The sequence below is a fragment of the Phocoena phocoena genome, chromosome 17, assembly GCF_963924675.1.
Source record: "Phocoena phocoena chromosome 17, mPhoPho1.1, whole genome shotgun sequence".
NCBI lineage: Eukaryota > Metazoa > Chordata > Mammalia > Artiodactyla > Phocoenidae > Phocoena > Phocoena phocoena.
Genome location: NC_089235.1, coordinates 78123287 through 78141350, shown reverse-complemented (window position 1 = coordinate 78141350; position 18064 = coordinate 78123287). Strand labels below are relative to the sequence as shown.

Sequence of the window (18064 nt, the reverse complement as noted above, 5' to 3'; positions counted from 1 at the left end):
ACAGGATACAAAATTAATATACAGAAATCTGTTACATTTCTGTAGATTAAGAATGAACTATTGTTCATTGTTTCCTGTTAAGGAAACAATCCCATTTACCATCGCATCAAAAAGAATAAAATACCTAGGATTAAACCTACCTAAAGAAGTAAAAGCCCTGTTCTCGGAAAACTAGAAGACACTGATGAAAGAAATTGAAGAGAACACAAACGGATGGAAAGATATACTGTGTTCTTGGATTGGAAGCAGTAACATTGTTAAAATGACCATACTACCCAAGGCAATCTACAGATTCAGTGCAATCCCTATCAAAATACTAATAGCTTGTTTTATAAAACTAGAACAAATAATTTTAAAATATGTATGAAAACACAAAAGAACCCAAATAGCCACAACAATCTTGAGAAAGAAGAACAGAGCTGAAAGAATTACTCTCTCTGACCTCAGACTATACTACAAAGCTATAGTAATCAAAACAGTAAGGTACTGGCGCGAAAACAGACATATAGATCAATGGAACAGAATAGAGAGCCCGGAAATAAACCCACGCGCTTATGATCAATTAAGGTATGACAGAGGAGGCAAGAATATACAATGGAGAAAAGACAGTCTCTTCAGTAAGTGGTGCTGGGACAACTGGATAGCTACACGCAAAGAATGAAATTAGAACATTCTCCAACACCATATGCAAAAATAAACTGAAAATGGATTAAAGACTTTAAGATCGGAAACAAAAAAATTTTTTAAGTTTTTAAAGATTTTTAAGAGACCTAAATATAACACCAGAAACCATAAAACTCTTAGAGGAAAACATAGGCAGAACACTCTTTGACATCAATCATAGCAATATTTTTTTGATCTGTCTCCTAAAGCAAAGGAAATAAAAGCAAATATAAAGAAATGGGACCAATTTAAACTTAAAAGCTTCTGCACAGCAAAGGAAACCATTGACAAAATGAAAGACAACCTACTGAATGGGAGAAAATATTTGCAGGTGATATGACCGATATGGGGTTAATATACAAAATATATGAACAGCTCATACAACTCAATGTCAGAAAAAACAAAGCAACCCAATTTAAAAATGAGCAGAAGACCTGAATAGACATTTTTCCAAAGAGGAAATACAGATGGCCAACAGACACATGAAAAGATGCTCAACATGGCTAATCATCAGAGAAATGCAAATCAAAAGCCCAGTAAGATATCACCTCACACTGGTCAGAATGGCCATTATCGGAAAGAACGCAAATAACAAATGTTGGTGAGGATGTGGAGAAAGGGGAACCCTTGTACACTGCTGGGGATGTAAATTGGTGCAGCCACTGTGGAAAACAGTATGGAGGTCTCAAAAAACTAAAAATAGAGCTACCATATGATTTAGCAATCCCACTCCTGGGCATATATCCAAAAAAAACCAGAAACATTAACTTGAAAAGATACATGCACTCCAGTGTTCATAGCAGCATTATTTATAATTGCCAAGATATGGAAGCAACCCAAGTTCATCAGCAGATGAATGGATAAAGAAGCTGTGGTGTATATATACAATGGAATACTACTTAGCCATAAAAAATGGAGTTTTGTCATTTGCAGCAACATGGATGGGCTTGGAGGTTATTATGCTAAGTGAATAAGTCAGAAAGACAAATATTGTATAGTATCACTTACAAACTAGTGCATATAATGAAAAGACTCAGATATAGAGGACAAACTAGTGGTTAACAGTGGAGAGGAGCAATACAAGGGTAGGAGATTAAGAGGTATAAACTATTTTGTATAAAATCAGCTACAGTGGGAATTCCCTGGCGATGCAGTGGTTAGGACTTGGCGCTTTCACTGCTAGGGCCCGGGTTCAACCCCTCGTCAGGAAACTAAGATCCCGCAAGTCGCACGGTACGGCCAAAAAAAATCAGCCTCAAGGACATATTGTAGAACACAGTGAATATAGCCAATATTTTATAATAACTAGAAATGGAGCATAACCTTTAAAAATTGTGAATCACTATACTGTACACCTGTAACTTACAGTGTGCATCAAGACTTCTTTTTTTTTTTTTTTTTTTTTTTTTTTGCGGTACGTGGGCCTCTCACTTGCTGTGGCCTCTCCCGTTGCAGAGCACAGGGTCCAAACGCGCAGGCTCAGTGGCCATGGCTCACGGGCCCAGCCACTCCGCGGCATGTGGGATCTTCCCGGACCGGGGTGCGAACCCGTGTCCCCTGCATCGGCAGGCAGACTCTCAACCACTGCGCCACCAGGGAAGCCCAAGACTTCTTCAGTTAATAAAATGATAACGTATTGAGCAGTTGGTCCCAAATTGTTAAGAGGAAAGAGTGAGAATAAGCATGAAAGTAAACCCTGTTCAAGGGACCAGCTATTTATAACGTCACTAATGGGAACATTTTTTAGAAAAGGAAAATCCTGTTCCAAGATGTGGCATGTATGGAGGTACCCAGAACGTATGTGAAGTGAATGAATGATGAGACAGAAGGATTATTGAGAAATGCTTTGTGAAACAGACGACGCATGACGGGGCCACTTGTGATCTCATAGTACTTGCCGCACACCAGGCCTGGGTGACAGTAGGAGCGCTTAGTCCTGATGGAGCAGGTGCTGCGCTGGGTGCTTCCCTCCTGTCACCTCATAAGTCCTCAGCACTCCTGTCAGGTCAGGTGCCGTGCCATCCACATGCCACAAATGAGTCAACTGAGGCTCATAGGAAATTTGCCCAAGGTCACTGGTCCCCAGGCCGGACGCCGGACAGGGCACTCAGAGCGTGACCAGGCGCCAGCCTGCTCTGCAGGCCTGTCCCCTCCAGGGTCTGGGTTAAGCTGTGGGGCTCATAACACACGCTGACGGTTGCTGGCTCTTCTGCTTCTGTGCTTTGCTAAGATAACTGTATGGTTTGGCCCACTTCTCCAAGTGCTCCAACTTAACACTTTTGAAAGTGGGCCCCAGTTTCAGGGAGAAGCGTTTGCCTGGAAAGCAGTGTAGACTGTCAGTAGGTCTGAGCTAGTTAATAGACACTAGTCACTGCCTCATGGAAATTGATCCTGTCTGTGTGCATAAAAAGTAAAAATAAAAACTACTTAGATTTTCAAAATAATACGCAAGTTGGCAGCATGTTCATTTTGTGACAACCCCCCCATAGGGGGTAAGTAAGTGTCACTAGCCTCCGCGTTCAAATGGGAAAACCAAAGCCTCAAACCAGTGAGTGACTCACTCCAGGGCCAGCACTGCACACGCAGCAGAACCAGAGCCCGGCCCGTCCCACTGCCCAGCCCATCAGCCTCTGCGCACAGGGACATACATAACATCTGTTGAACTGATCCAGAAAGCTCTGTGAATAGGATTTTCTAATTATCGCACTTTCTTGTTCCCTGAGTATCAGGAAATTCTTTAAGTCTTTTTACTGCTGGTCAGTGAGCACAACACAGCACAGCTGCAGCCTGTCTCTTTGCAAGGTTTTGGCCCACTTCCCACTGTGTCAAGGAATCCTGTTCCTCACACCTTCCCGCTCAGAGGGTTTTTCTAGTCTTTAAAATCGGGAGCGTTCAGTGGCCTGGTGGAAGCAGCCGTGATCCTGGGCAAGGAGCAGTTGTGACTGTGTGCCGTCTCATGGTCCTTTATTTTAAAGAAGTGGATGTCTACTCAGTAAACGTAAAGCACCTTAAAGTATATGTGTTTTAGCCAGTTTATTGTTTTAAAATAAGCATGGAAAGTCCCTCTTTTCAAAAGTAGGATATAGTTTGAAGATAAATTCTTTTCATTCAGTCAGCCTAGGATAAGTGGCTCTAATCATAGCTGCAGGCGTGGCACCCTAGACTAGGGCTCGTCCTATGTGAACCTGCCTTTTTCCCTGTGCCTGGGCTGGTTTGGCTTCCTGGCTTGGCCTGTGGCTGGTCCAGAACGGATGGAGGTGTCACACCAGGTTCTTCAGGTGACAGTGACAACGTAGACATCCCAGTGCTCGGAAGCCTCTTCTCGTTGTCATTGTCCCTGATGGCACTCCTTCTTGTAATCAGAGAAGGAGGGGGTGGGGGAGAGTTTCCGGACACAGGACAGATTTCACACCCATGAAGTTGAACTGGAGACCTCCATGGGCATAATTTCTTTAAAGAAAATTTGAAATTGGTGTGACCACCCCTGACCGTGTTCCAATCGTGATTCCTCCTATGGCAGCCCTTATCGCATACCCCATTGGCATTATTTGCTTATTAGCCTAATCTAATCCCCTGTCCCCACCTGAGGCGTTGAAGGCTGGCCCCTCCCCCATCTTGTTGGTCTTTGACCCCAGCGTTTAGCCCAGGGGTCAAGGGGGTGGGTGGAGAGGGTGGGAAGGGGAGGCCGTTATCCTGTTGTGCGCCCTGCTGCATTGACCTGGCTTTTTCTTTTCCCACAGACTGGAAACCAGCACATATATCAGCCTGTGGGCAAACCAGGTAAATGAAGAAATGAATCGAGTGTCACAAAATTTGTATAATTTGGAGGGCGGGGGTTTTGATGTATAGTTTCTTAGTTTTGAAAAACTTCATGTTGTGTTAACACTTTTCCCCTACACACCATAGCAAGTATAATGTTTACCAAATTCAGCCCACGACTAGAATGTTGGAAAACAGACTTTACTGCTCTAATGCATCAGAAACACCTCTGTAGGGTGCCCTCTCTGAGATTAGCTTCTGTTGTAATAACATGAATCTGTGTTTGTTTGTTTGAGGGTTGTTTCCATTCTCTTCATTAATGTACGTTAAGTAATGGGACTCATTCTTTTACCAGATCCTGCAGCTCCACCAAAGAAACCACCGCGTCCCGGAGCCCCTGGGCACCTGAGCAGCCTTGCCAGCCTCGGCAGCCCCGGAGACAATTACAACGAGGGTGTCAAGGTGAGCGCCCAAGCCTGTGCACAGCCCAGGACTCCACAGAGCCTTTCACTCTGGGCGATGACCCTGCGATGTGCAGTGGGGTTGGGGCTCGGTGGGATTGGGGGGCTCCTTGGTCGGCTCCAGACTCCTCTGAGTCAGGACAAATTTACTGGAAAACTCTCTTTTCTGTTTTTCTCTATGTGATAGATTCTAGGGCCTCAGTCAGATCTTAACTTTCTGAAGACATTTTCCTCTTATCAGACAGAATGTTTCTTTGAGATAAAAATGCTGGGGTGGCTTCTGGTTTTACAAATGAATCAAACCAGGACGCCTGGGGAAAGCAAGGCCTTCTGTAGGCTCACTGTCTCCGAGTGTGTCAGTGTGGCCTAGTGGGCGACTTCCATCCTTTGCCATCTGGGGCCAGCGTGTGTAAAGCAGCATGTGCTGGGGGCCACAACCTCCTCTTCTGTGTGCCCTTTTAAGGAGAGGGGTACACTCTACTTTCCATTAGGTCAGTTATCTCTCAAAATATGTCCTACTTCTCAATTCTGATACACTTTGTCTTCACATTTTATTTATTTTATTTATTTATTTATTTATTTATTTATCTTTGGCTGCATTGGGTCTTCGATGCTGCGCGCGGGCTTTCTCTAGTTTCGGCGAGCAGGGGCTACTCTTCATTGCGGTGTGCAGGCTTCTCATTGCGGTGGCTTCTCTTGTTGCGGAGCATGGGCTCTAGGCGCGTGGGCTTCAGTAATTGTGGCATGCGGGCTCAGTAGTTGTGGCTCACGGGCTCTAGAGTGCAGGCTTAGTAGTTGTGGCTCACAGGCTTAGTTGCTCCGTGGCACGTGGGATCTTCCCAGACCAGGGATGGAACCCGTGTCCCCTGCATTGGCAGGTAGATTCTTAACCACTGCGCCACCAGGGAAGTCCCTGCCTTCGCATTTTAATATCTCTAACATCAAGACGGTGTGTTGATTTAACTGGCATTTTTTTTCCTTCTTCGTGGTGCATAGAAAAAGGTACATCTTAGAATTCAATAGCTATGGGATCAGTTAAGATAAACTTTGTTTCACTAATAACCACCATTCATTGAGTGCCACCTGCTGTGGCAGAACCTGCCCCATGTATTTCAAATCCTCACATCAGCCTCGCGGAACTGGTGGTCTTATTATTGTTCCCACCTGTCGCATGAGGCCGCTACAGTTCCTAGAGGTTAAAGGGCGTGTTTGAGGTTACGGCCTCCCCATAGCTGAACCAGCATTTAGTGGCAGACTTGGCTTTCCACACACACATATGTGCTGCTGCTCCAGGTTTACCCCCAAAGCCAAGCGGCTGATTCCTGGATAGAAGCAGATGTGTTGCCATCTTAGCGAGTCAGAGAGGTTGTCCCCAGGCAGAGAAAATGTCATCTCCAGTTGCGAGCCAGCCTACAGCTGGAGGGCGGTGACCAGTAGTGAAGCAGCTGGCACCGTCTGGGACCAGCCTGCTCCCTGTGGAGCCTAACACAGGAACCACGGCGCCAGAGGCGCCCCTGCACCAAGGGTCAGGCAGTCAGCTCCTGGAAACCAGGGTGCTGGTCCTGGGGGCTGCCTGGGGCTTGGCTCCCCCAGCTTCTGGGCCTCCAGGCCCAAGAAGCCTCCCTGCAGCTCCACTAGCACCACAGAGGAGCAACGGAGGACACACCCTTTCCCAGTGTGGTTTCTTGACATAAATTTTAAAAGGAAAGAGAGAAATTGGGTTAATGAACGTTTTTTCATTTTTCATAAGCAAAAGAAGAAACTTTGAAAAGGGCTTGTATTGCAGTGAAAAGCCAACTTTAAAAGTGGATCAGATACCGGCTTAAAATTCTGACCTATATTCATTTTTTACATTTGAATAAATATAAGTGGGAAATACCCTTATTGTAGGGTATTGAGCAAGTAGAAATCTTTATGGAAAGGAATCTTTTAAGTGTGCTTCCTTAAAGTACACTCAGGAGGGGACTTCCCTGGCAGTCCAGTGGTTAAGAATCTGCCTTCCAATGCAGGGGACGCGGGTTCGATCCCTGGTAGGGGAACTAAGATCCCACATGCTGCAGGGCAACTAAGCCCACGCTCTAGAGCCCGCGCACTGCAACTGCTGAGCCTGTGCACCACAACTAGAGAGAAGCCCGTGCGCTGCAACAAAGAGCCTGTGCACCGCAATTAAGACCCCACGCAGCCAAATAAATAAATAAATATTTTTTAAAAATACACTCAGGGGACTTCCCAGGTGGCAGAGTGGTTAAGAATCCGCCTGCCAATGCAGGGGACACGGGTTCGATCCCTGGTCCGGGAAGATCCCACATGCCGCAGAGCAGCTAAGCCCGTGCGCCACAACTACTGAGCCTGCGTGCTGCAACTACTGAAGCCCGCGTGCCTAGAGCCCGTGCTCTGCAACAAGAGAAGCCACCGCAGTGAGAAGCCCGCGCATTGCAATGAAAAATAGCCCCCACTCGCTCCAACTAGAGAAAAGCCTGCGCGCAGCAACGAAGACCCAACACGGCCAAAAAAAAAAACAAACAAAAAAACAACCAGTAAACATTTTTTAATAATTAGTAAGTGTGAAGTATATGTCTCTGCTTCTTCGTGACATGTCTGTTTGGTAGAGGTTATCAAATCCAACCTGAAAGAACAGTACTCTTTTAATACAGAAATGCTTACCTTTACCTGGGTGTAACTGAAGTAATTCGTCCAACTCATAGCCAGAAATCAGTCTCAGTTTCTCCTTGGTGGCTTTATGTTTCGGCTCTGAATTATCGGAGTCTTTGAGGAACCCCCCCACCCCAAGTGGTTGGGATTGGCTGTATCTCTGTGGGCAGTGGTGTGTCTAACTGCCTGCCAAGGGGCCTCCAAGTGGTCAAGCTCCAGAAAGTAGGAAACCAGTGACAGCTGTCTCTGCACACCAGGCTGGTGCTTTGGGAGGGTCCCTGTGAATGGCCCCTGGAAGCTTTGTGACAGCGCTTCTGTGACAGTTGGGTAAAGGGTGAACACAAAAGAGCAGAAGCTTTGAACAGGTTAGAACAAACACCCTCACCTCCTGGAGTCAAGAACTGTAGTTCTTCTTGATGGAGCCCCAGCTGGCACGCCTCCTGAGGAAACACGGCCTTTTACGTTGATCCCCTTTGAACTGGCCCTCCTGCCCCATTCAGCATCTCAGTGCAGAAGATAAAATGCTGACACGGCTTCTCTTGGAAGTGATGCTGCTATGAATAGCCTCCCTTTTTCTAGTGCACAGTGTGGAGGGTTGGACCTCAGAACTTAGGGTTCTGCTAAACTTCTATACCAAAGGGTATACTTTGGTATACTTTTTTCAGACAATTCTAAGGAAAGGTCAAGAAATCCATATTTCTCTCAATTAACTTTGCCTATTATGTTACAGTAGAATAGGCTTGGTTTAAACTGTAGAGAAAAAAGAAAACATTAAAATTTCTAAGTTTAAAGTAAGGGAACCCACCCATAAGAACTGGTTCAAGTGAAGGGTTTTATGTTTTCGTTTTGTTTTTGTTTTTAGAATAAGCTCCTGATATCTTTAAACACAGCCCCAAGCCAGGCACCTGCATTACAGCAGGCTGGCTAGGTCGAAGGCCATTTCCAGGGATGCTGGATGTTGGGGCCAGGCCCAGGGAGTGAGGGTGTGCAGTTTCTCCAGAATCACTCAGATGTCCAGTGGGCAGCTTTCCGTGAATACAAGCATAGATACGCTTTCTTTCTTTTTAAAGACCCTTAATTCTTTGGATTCTTGCACGGCTGCCAGATTGTCATTCTCGGGCTTTGCATGTTGTTTTCCTCATTTATTTGTGAAAACGAGCATGGTGCATGGCAGACCCCTACTGAGTATGCGGGGGCCCTGAATAGACGGCCCAGCGGCTGCACTTCGATGGCCGCTGACCGAGCCGACAGGCGGAAGCTCACTCCTCTTGTTCTGCTCGTGTGTTTTTACGGGGGTTTTGTCTGCTGCCTTTATTAATATTGTTTTTCTTTTTTCCCTTTCTCTGATAAATTCCTTTAACTTGTCCTCACCTTCCGTTCGACAATAGCCGTGGAGGGTAAGCACATGGTATCTGTGTGTCTGTCCAGCTCTCTATCACACCCCGCTCTGTGTGCGACTCTGGACCAGGAATTGGGAAGTCTGGGGAGGGCGCTTTTGCTTGGTTTGTCACCAAAAGCAGCATTTATATTTGCCCAAGAGTGAGACGTGAGCATCTGTGCAGTGATGGGACATTCTCGTCCCTCGTGTCTCATGGCTTAGGGATGGGCGCCCAGAGTTAGAGCCTGAGCACTGACAGCAGATTCACGAATGAACAGCTATTGGGCGCCGGCATTCAGTCTTCTCCGAGTGGCCATACGCAGTCCTTTTTGTGCCTGGGGTGGCCAGTTCGACTTTTTAAATACGCTGAAGGTTCCCTAGAGGCCCTTGTGCAGCCTTCAGGGCTCACATGTTGTCTTGGATAACATTTGTTGAAGTCTCTCTGTGCCCGGGCCCTGAGATGGGCCGTTTTCCATATGTTCCTTCATTTCACCCCCATTACAGCTGCGGGTGAGGGGGCAGTGCCCGCCCCCCACCAACAGAGCTGCACCCACACAGCTCCCACCTCAGCAGCGTTCTGGAAGCAGGTGGTGTCCATGTAAAGAAGACTTGCATTTGCCCACTTTTTATAACCATGAAAGGAATACACGTTTCCATTAGGTGGTTTGAAGGCAACTAAGCTGAGCCATACAGGTTTTACTGCAAAATTCAAACTAAGTGGAATTTCTTATAGTCTCAATGTAGAACACTTGCCCCTTAGCCAACTGTCTCTAAATCCTCAGAGAGGTGTAAAATATCTGGATTCTTTCTCTTTTGGTGAATGATTTTGGGGGGACGATGAATCACTTCTCTGAATGAATCCGGGGCTTTTAGTATAATGTGTGTGATTCCATCTCATTTCCTTTAACTGAGCTCAAAGTTAGAAAAAAAGGTGCCTTATTTATTTGTCACTTGGATGAATTGCTTTGCTGTCATCCTCAAGCTGAACTATGTCCCCTAAGACAAGAAGATCAGTTATGTGATCTGCTTTGATCTCTTTTAAAGACCCTTTCTAACCTAGTTGCAGTGATATGACGCCATCTGCTGGAGGATAGAAAGATAACCGCCTTCTGTGTTGGCAGCTTCAGCCCCAGGAAATCAGCCCCCCTCCCACTGCCAACCTGGACCGGTCCAATGACAGGGTGTATGAGAACGTGACGGGCCTGGTGAGAGCGGTCATCGAGATGTCCAGCAAGATCCAGCCAGCCCCGCCAGAAGAGTATGTCCCCATGGTGAAGGTGAGCTCAGCCCCCTCACGTGAAGCAGGAGACATTCCCTGTGCCCTTCGGGTCCAGCCTGACTCTTCAGAAGGTCTGCATCGCATGGGGATCACTGCCATTCCCGACCTTGACCCTGGAATGTCCTGAGCAACAGAGTCTGTCAATAACTACTGCTCATACATATGATCTTGAGTGAGAAAAGATGCAGAAGAGTACTTACAGTCTGACGCCATTGTGACGTAGGGGAGGTAATTACGGTGTTGAAGTGCCAAGACAGATGATACTCGGAGACCCTGCTTTCAGTCTTTTGGGCATTAACTCAGGGGTGGAATTGCTGGATCGTATGCTAGTTCTAGTCCTAATTTTTTGAGGACACACCATGCTGTTTCCCACAATGGCTGCAGCAATTTACATTCCCACCAGCAGTGCACAAGGGTTCTATCTAGTTTTTCTCCATCCTCACTAACTTTTTATTTTCGGTTTTGTTTTTTCTTGATAGTAGCCATTCTTATATGTGTGAGGTGGTATCTCACTGGGCTTTTGATTTGCATTTCCCTGATGAGTAGTGAGGTTGAACATCTCTTCGTGTGCTTTTTTGTGTTGGCCATTTGTGTGTCGTCTTTGGAGAAATGTCTGTTCAAGTCGTTTGCCCACTTTTTAATGGGGTTGTTTGGCTTTTTGTCGCTGAGTTGCAGGATTGAACCCCGTTTTTAGTGTACCAGTGAGCAGTCTCTGGAACAGCTTCTTTTAAACCATCAGTGTGGAGCAGCTGCTTGGAAGCTGTGATGTTTTATGGGCAGCACAGTTAATCCATTCTGGTTTCGTCTTTAGGCTATGCTCCCATAACACTTATAACCAAAGTTCTTAAGGGTGAACTTGCATGAACCACAGACGGGTTTTTAAAAAATACTAATAAACTCAACAATATACAAAAGCAACCAGAATTTTGTACATGATAAGACTTTTTATGGTCGTTTTCTAGAAGCTGCTTTTTTAACCATATTACTTTGGCAAAACTACACTCTTTTTGTTGATCCAGTGTCAGTAACTAGCATGTCCTTACTGGTCTTGTACCTACTGCATGTATAACTTAGCACCTGAGTCATTACATAGTTGACCCTCATAAGAATGACAACGACAGACATTTTAACTCTAACGTCATATCGTTTTTAATCACGGCTGGTCCCTTTAAGCTCCGAGTGGCAGGGGGAGGGCTGTTGTGCTCCGTGTACATAGTGGACGAAGCTCCGGGGTCAGAATGGCCTCCGTAGCAGACTGCCACCTGTCGTTCCCACATGTGGTAGCAGTAACATCCTTTTTGGTGGCCCGCGAGGCTTTGGAAAGCACTGGGAAGGGAAGAGAGTCACGGAGCACACACAGCCCCAGCGCCGCCTTCCCTGGGCGTCCGGGCGGCTTTTCATACATAAGCCTCCATTCCCCTGTTCCCCAGACAGTAGAGCATGAGTAGATTCAGAGAGATCTGAATCTGGGGGAAATTGCCTCATAACTTAATGAGATCAGGCTCAGCACTGTGGAAAAGAAATACAGAAATTTTCCTTAAAAAAAAAAAAAAGAAAAAGCAATTTTCCCAAAAGTGGTGAAAAGGAAACGAAAAACCATGTAACTGGAAGGAAACACTGTCATTGCTGGCATGAAACTCCTTGACGTGCGTCCTAACACTGGGTGTGGTCCTGTCTGTTAGGAAGTCGGCTTGGCCCTGAGGACGCTGTTGGCCACCGTGGATGAGACCATTCCCGTCCTGCCCGCCAGCACCCACCGAGAGGTAGGGCCTCATCCAGAGGGCAGCGTGGCGGGGGGAGCACAGCGCACGCTCTGCAGGCGTGACCTCCTGGCCGGGCCCCAGGTCGGGACGCCGGCGACTGGCCGTCCATCTTCAGAGCTGTGTGGAGCCACCGCACTGCGTGTGGGGTCCCGACCTGAAGGACGGGGCGTCCGTGAGGACAGGTGGGGAGCGCAGGATTGGGGCTGCTGCTGCCCTGGAACCCTCCAGAGCGAGGACGGAGGCTGTGGCTTCCTGCCCTCCTTCCTCGAATTCCTCTGGAAATTTTCGAGTTTGCAAGTGACCTTGGTTTTCCACTTAAAGCAGCGATATAAACATTCCTTGTAACCAGTAAATAGGCTTAGCGTTGGGGTCTGCACCCAGCCCAGCTCACTTCCCACACCTCGCCCTTCCAGCTCCAGCGTCCACTTTCCTGCTTTCTCTCTCAGGGTGCGTGATCTGTCCTTCCTCCAGCAGGCAATCTGTTTGTTTTTGTTTTCTTAGTTTTTACTGTGAAATGATTTCAAACTTGAGGAAAAGCTCTGAGAACAGCACCAAGAACTTGCAAGCACCCTCGCCCTGATCGCCCCGCCTTCCCCGTCTGAGCCCTTTGCGTCCTCTCTCTGCACGCGCAGGCTTTACTTCTCCAGAGCCACCTGGGGGCTGGTTGTGCGCATCTCGCCCTCTTACCTTCAGTATTTGCGTTTGTGTTTTCGAATAACGGGCCATACTCTTACCCTGCACGGTCACCGCATCCTGGAATTTAACACTGGCCAGTGTGCTCATCTCTCAGCAGGTGGTGGTCTGGGTTCACCAGTCACCCCAGTAATGCTTCTCCCTCTGGCTGGAGACAGCCTGGGGCTCACGTGGCCCCTGACAGCACTCAGCGTGTCTGTGTGCCTCTCTCCTGGGACAGCTCCTCAGCCCCGCGCTGTCTTCTGCGACAGAGTATAGGCCCCCTGTGTTCCAGAGCCTCCCTGACGTGGAGCTGAGGGGTGTTCTCTAAAGGCTGCTGTTTCCTCCTGGTCAGGCTGAGGTTTTACATCTGCGGTGAGGCTGCGTCCTCCGCGGAGGTCGAGTGCGAGGGCAGCACGTCCAGCAGGGTGTCTGGACACGCGGGGCGGTCGGGCTCAGCTCCTGCAGCTGGTCCTGTAAGCGGCACCAGTTCACCTGCATGGCACCACGTAAATCCTTTTGGAAAATGCCTCTGACTGGTGTCACCGTGTAACTTAATATTTCTCTCCCGTTCAGAGGTTAGCTAGTTTATCTGCTTTATTAGAAATTTAATTGGTTTTCCACAGTGAGCAAGGATTTTGCCCCAAATGGAGACGCTCCAGGCGCCAGAGGCAAAGCAAGTGGCACCCTAACGGCTGGATATTTTGGCGGGACCGTTTCTAACTTCCTGCTTTAGCTGGTAACGGCTGAAACCACCTCTCTGTGTACCTGGCTCTTCTGCACACCGTGTGCGCCTTCCTGTGCCCCTGCTCCCCTCCCGCCCTCTGGACCCAGCTGTCCCTGACCCCGCCCAGCGGTCACCGGGGGCCATGCCCCCACCGCCCTGACCCCTTGGCGAGACCCCTGGAGTTTCAGAGCCTTGCCGGCCCCACCCCCAGCCTTTCTTTGCCGCCCCGATGGTGGCCGCCCCCAAGGTGCTCCCCGGACTTGCGTTTTACAGATGCCTTTTCTCCTTGCCAGGGCTCCCTACGCCCACAGATCCAGATGTTTGAGGCCCTCACCCTCTGTGCTGTGAGCGAGCCCACTCCGTGTGCCCCAGGCACTAGCTGTCTGCAGGACGTCTGCCCCTGTAGCACATTCTGCTTGCAGGGTCAGTGGGACCAGCATGCACTCACCGCCGTGCCCAGCACGAACCACACACGCGTGCACGCACACGTACACACGTGCAGACAGCCTGTGTCACTCACAAGTCTCGGGTCGGGCCTTGCTTCGCCGTCCTCACGGCCACGTCCGCTCTTCCCTGAGGGGTCACAGCGGCCTCTCAACTGCTTACTCCACCTCTGGGCTCTCCCTGCCCTTCCGTTGACGTTGCACACTGCCACCTGAGCCCTCTCTAGATTACGTTATTCCCCTTCTTAAAGTTCCTTAGGCCTCCCCATTGCTAAGTTGAGCAGGACCAAGGTGAACGTGGGTGGCTGACGAGGCCCTTCACGGTGGAGGCCGGCCAGCTTGTGCAGTCTCGGCTGGATGCAGGCGAGCTCTCCTCTGTGGAGTCTCTCCACCCCTCTCAGAAGGAGTGAACTGCTCCTCTCCGGGTCCGTTTCTGTGGCGTGATTTTCCCGTGTGTGATGGGCAGCTCTGCGTGCTTCTCCCACGCTGGGCTGTGAACACAGACACGTTGGGTCACTCTGGCGTCCACAACTCCAAGGGCCTTGTGTACAGTAAGTGCTCGCTGATTGTTGAAAGAGCACGTGGCTAGATCGCCGCTGGTTAAGTACACAGGTTGGAGGGATCGCGAGACTCCCCAAGCAAAGCTCTCCGGCCCTATGGCTCCTTCCGCCAGCCTGACCCCACTCCCCACCTCTGATCCGTTTGGAAGGGTCTAGAGTTCACGTCAGAGTGGAGCAAGTGTCTGGTGACACCCTTGAACCGTCTCCTGCGTAGCAGAGGAAGGTCTTGAAGCAGGTGCAGTAGAAAGCCTGTGGGCCTGGAGGTGGAGACCAGGGTCTGCCTTGTTTAAGGGGAAGTAAGAAAGTTTCTGCTCCTGGAGGCACCTAAGAAAAGCACCTAAGAATGCCCTGAGTGTTGGCCGCAGGAGGCGCTCCTGACCCTCTTGTCCTTGCAGATTGAGATGGCCCAGAAGCTGCTGAACTCCGACCTGGGGGAGCTCATCAACAAGATGAAGCTGGCCCAGCAGTATGTCATGACCAGCCTGCAGCAGGAGTACAAGAAGCAGATGCTGACGGCCGCGCACGCCCTGGCCGTGGACGCCAAGAACCTGCTCGATGTCATCGACCAGGCCAGACTGAAGGCCCTGGGGCAGACGAGGCCACACTGAGCGCCGGGGCCTGCTCCCCCCTCCGCCGCCACCAGCAGCGAGGCTCTGGCCGGCCGTGGGCGCCAGCACTCACAGTGCCAACACTCTGGCCGAGAATGGTTGAAAATCTCATATAAGTTTAACCGCATTTTGATGTGGGTTGTTTTGGTTTTGGTTCTTTAATCATGGTGTTCAGAAAAGTCCGGGATCCAAAATGTGGCATTTTTCTGAGAATAAAAATTGTACATGAGAAGCTTTTAAAGAATCATGAAGAACAGATTTTGTTCACATCAGGATATGCTTTCGTGGAAGCGGCCAGGGCAGTGATGCACTGGTTCCTGAACTGGCCGGACTGGTCCTTGGAAGAAGACGGGGAAGTGGAGGATTCCAGGAAACCCAAGGGGCTGAGAATCCCTTTGCCAACCGCAGACTCACTACCCAGGCTGGAATTTTTGTCGTTAGAACGCCGTTCATTTGCAATATGCTATACCACTTCACAAAGAAAGAATATAAAAGCTATATTTTGAAGACTTGAGTAATTTCAGAAGAAAACTACAACCCTCTTGTCTTTCCTGCCTTTTACTTTCATGTGAGTATGTGAAGCATTTGGTTGGAAACTAGCTGTAGAACACACTAAAAACGTTTGTCTTTTTCCACCAGAATAATGTGCCGGTTTTTTGTAGCGCTGTTATTTCTCTTGGAAGCAGAAATGCTTTGTACCGGAGCACCTCCGAACCGCATTGAGAAGAAGTTCTGGAACCATCCCTGTTTTCCATTTTTATATAATTTATAAAGAAAGATTAAAGCCATGTTGACTATTTCACAGCCACTGGAGTTAACTAACCCTTCATTGCGTCTGTCTTCCCAAGAAGGAATTGGGCAAAACAGAGATTTGGTTTCCTTTTGATGTCCAGTTTTACCATCCATTCTGTTAAATAGTTTTGAAAAATACGCCCTCTCTTTAGTTTGTTGGGGGAAATAAATTATTCTCAGGAAGAATATAATGAGCTGTACAGCTACTTTGACCTATTAAAAAGGTGTTACCAGTAAAGCGCTGGGTGTCATATCCTTCCTCTTGGTTCTGTTCCTTCAGAGCATCTGAAATTTCTCAGGTGACTTGTCAGATACCGTAACATACAGGAAAGCTCTCGATAATGATTCGTTTCTTTTATTCTTTGTCTTGTCGACAAGTCGAGAACACTCCTCATAAGTTAACCTTTTTGTTCCATCTTCACGGTTAAATGCAGAAACCGAGCTAGGGTGATGTCGTCCCTGAAGGACTTCCCTCCACAGGCTTGGTGTCACCGCCACCCGTCCAGCCTCGGGGAACCTGTTCTCTTAAGGGAACTGTCAGCAGGACAGACCCCAGACCCACCCTCATCTCGCTAAGCCTCTGGTGCGCAGGACGGGGGTCTGCAGCCCTGGGAACCTGGAGGGAGGAGAGCCGGGGCGCAGCCCCCAGTGGAGGGACTCGAGCATGTCCTGCAGGAAGACACACGTCCCCCCATGCAGCAGAGTCACTCCCCTCTGGGCTGCCTGGCGTCCTCTTCGTCTGAAGAGAAGCTCGGGGACGTCGCCCTTCTGAGTTTCTCTCGGGCTCTCCAGTCTCCGCTTCCTCATCTTTAGGATGGTGATCGTGAGGTTAAATAAAGCGAGCGGTGTGAATGATGAAGCCCTTCACACGCTCCCAGGGGCTCGACTGCGGGGCTGTGAGCCACGGCCGCGGCACGTGTCCTCTGCCTCCTGCTCTGACTTTCCCTCCAGTACCAAGAGCTGCAGGTAAGTCTGGAAGCGTCCTGTAAGTCAGAGGGAAGGGCATTTTGGTGTGAGAACGGGTGGAGACAGATAGCAGATGGTGTTGGCTGGCCGCTTGGTGGCCCCGGGGCCGTCAGAAGGGCCATCCGTGGCTCCACCACCTCGTTCTGCAGACGACAGCTACCCACTGAGGCGTTCGACCCTGTCCGCGTTGGCCAGGAGAAGCAGTAAAGAAGGTGAATACGAGCCTGCTCACAACCTCACCCTCTGTCTTTCTCCAGCTCCATGTATTTTAACAGTATTTTAATTGAAGAGTAATTTAAATAGAGAAAAGGGCACATGAACGCTGAGCTTTCTGAACTTTTCACAAAGGAGCACTCATATTGCTGGCACCCAGCCTCAGGGACAGGACAGTACCAGCAGCCCAAAAGTCTGCCTGGGGCCCCTCCTAGCCACTGCTTCCCCAGAAGGGTTACAGCCACCCTGCTTGCCTTTTATCAACTTTATTGAGATGTAATTCACACAGAGTAAGAACCTGCTGAGTGAACAGCTGGATGACTTTCTCCAAACGTGTGCATCCAGTTCCCCATCAGTCCCCACACCCACCGAGGCAGCCGCTGGCCTGGTCTCTTGCGCCGTAGATCTGGCCTTACACGCCAGGTTGCTTCTGGAACTACTGTATGCACTCTTCCGTCTCTGGCTTCTTTGACTCGGTGATGTTTTGGAATATCCGTGTTGTTGCGTCATCAGGATTTGTTCTTTATTTCTGATGATACTCCGTGGTCTCACAGCCAGTTCACCTGTCACCTGTTGGTGGATGGGACATTTGAGCTGTTTTCAATCTGGTTATTATGAATGAAGCCGCCGTGGACATTTGTGTACAAGTACACGTGTTTCCGTTTCTCGTGGGCGAACAAGTATGAGTACACTTTCTGGAACTTACGGTAAGTGTTCAACTTTATTAAGAACTGCCCAGCCGTTTTCCGATGTAGTTGTACCATTTTACCCTCCAGCCAACAGCACATAAGCCTTCCTGCTGCTCCACATTCTCACCAGTATTTGGCATTGTCAGTCTTTTATAATTTTAGACTTTCTAGTGAATATGTGTTCCATCTCATTTTGTGTTTCTTAATGTACAGTGATGTTGAGTGTCCTTTCCTATACTTACCGGCCATTTCTGTATCTTTCCCGGGAAGTCCCTGCTCACATGTTTTGCCCTGTTTAAAATTGGGCTGTTTGGGAATTCCCTGGCGGTCCAGTGGTTAGGACTCGGCGCTTCCATTGCCGAGGGCACAGGTTCGATCCCTGGTCAGGGAACTAAGATCCCTCAAGCCATGTGGCATGGCCAAAATAAATTAATTGGTT

General features: G+C 48.8%; 1 protein-coding gene across 29 annotated transcripts in view; it reads left to right on the top strand.

Annotated features, from left to right (window-relative positions):
* PTK2 (protein tyrosine kinase 2) overlaps positions 1-15992 on the top strand; it is a 188933-nt gene extending 172941 nt beyond the window's left edge. For 15 of the 29 annotated variants that reach the window (XM_065895470.1, XM_065895469.1, XM_065895495.1 and 12 more), the window contains 6 exons: positions 4404-4443; positions 4778-4884; positions 8924-8932; positions 10035-10190; positions 11875-11955; positions 14753-14965. In XM_065895470.1, coding sequence (XP_065751542.1) covers positions 4404-4443; positions 4778-4884; positions 8924-8932; positions 10035-10190; positions 11875-11955; positions 14753-14965 — 606 coding nt within the window. Of the gene's footprint in view, positions 1-4403; positions 4444-4777; positions 4885-8923; positions 8933-10034; positions 10191-11874; positions 11956-14752 lie in introns of all 29 variants that reach the window. The other 14 variants (XM_065895471.1, XM_065895468.1, XM_065895490.1 and 11 more) reach the window with 2 other exon arrangements.
* Positions 15993-18064: the final 2072 nt, after the last annotated feature.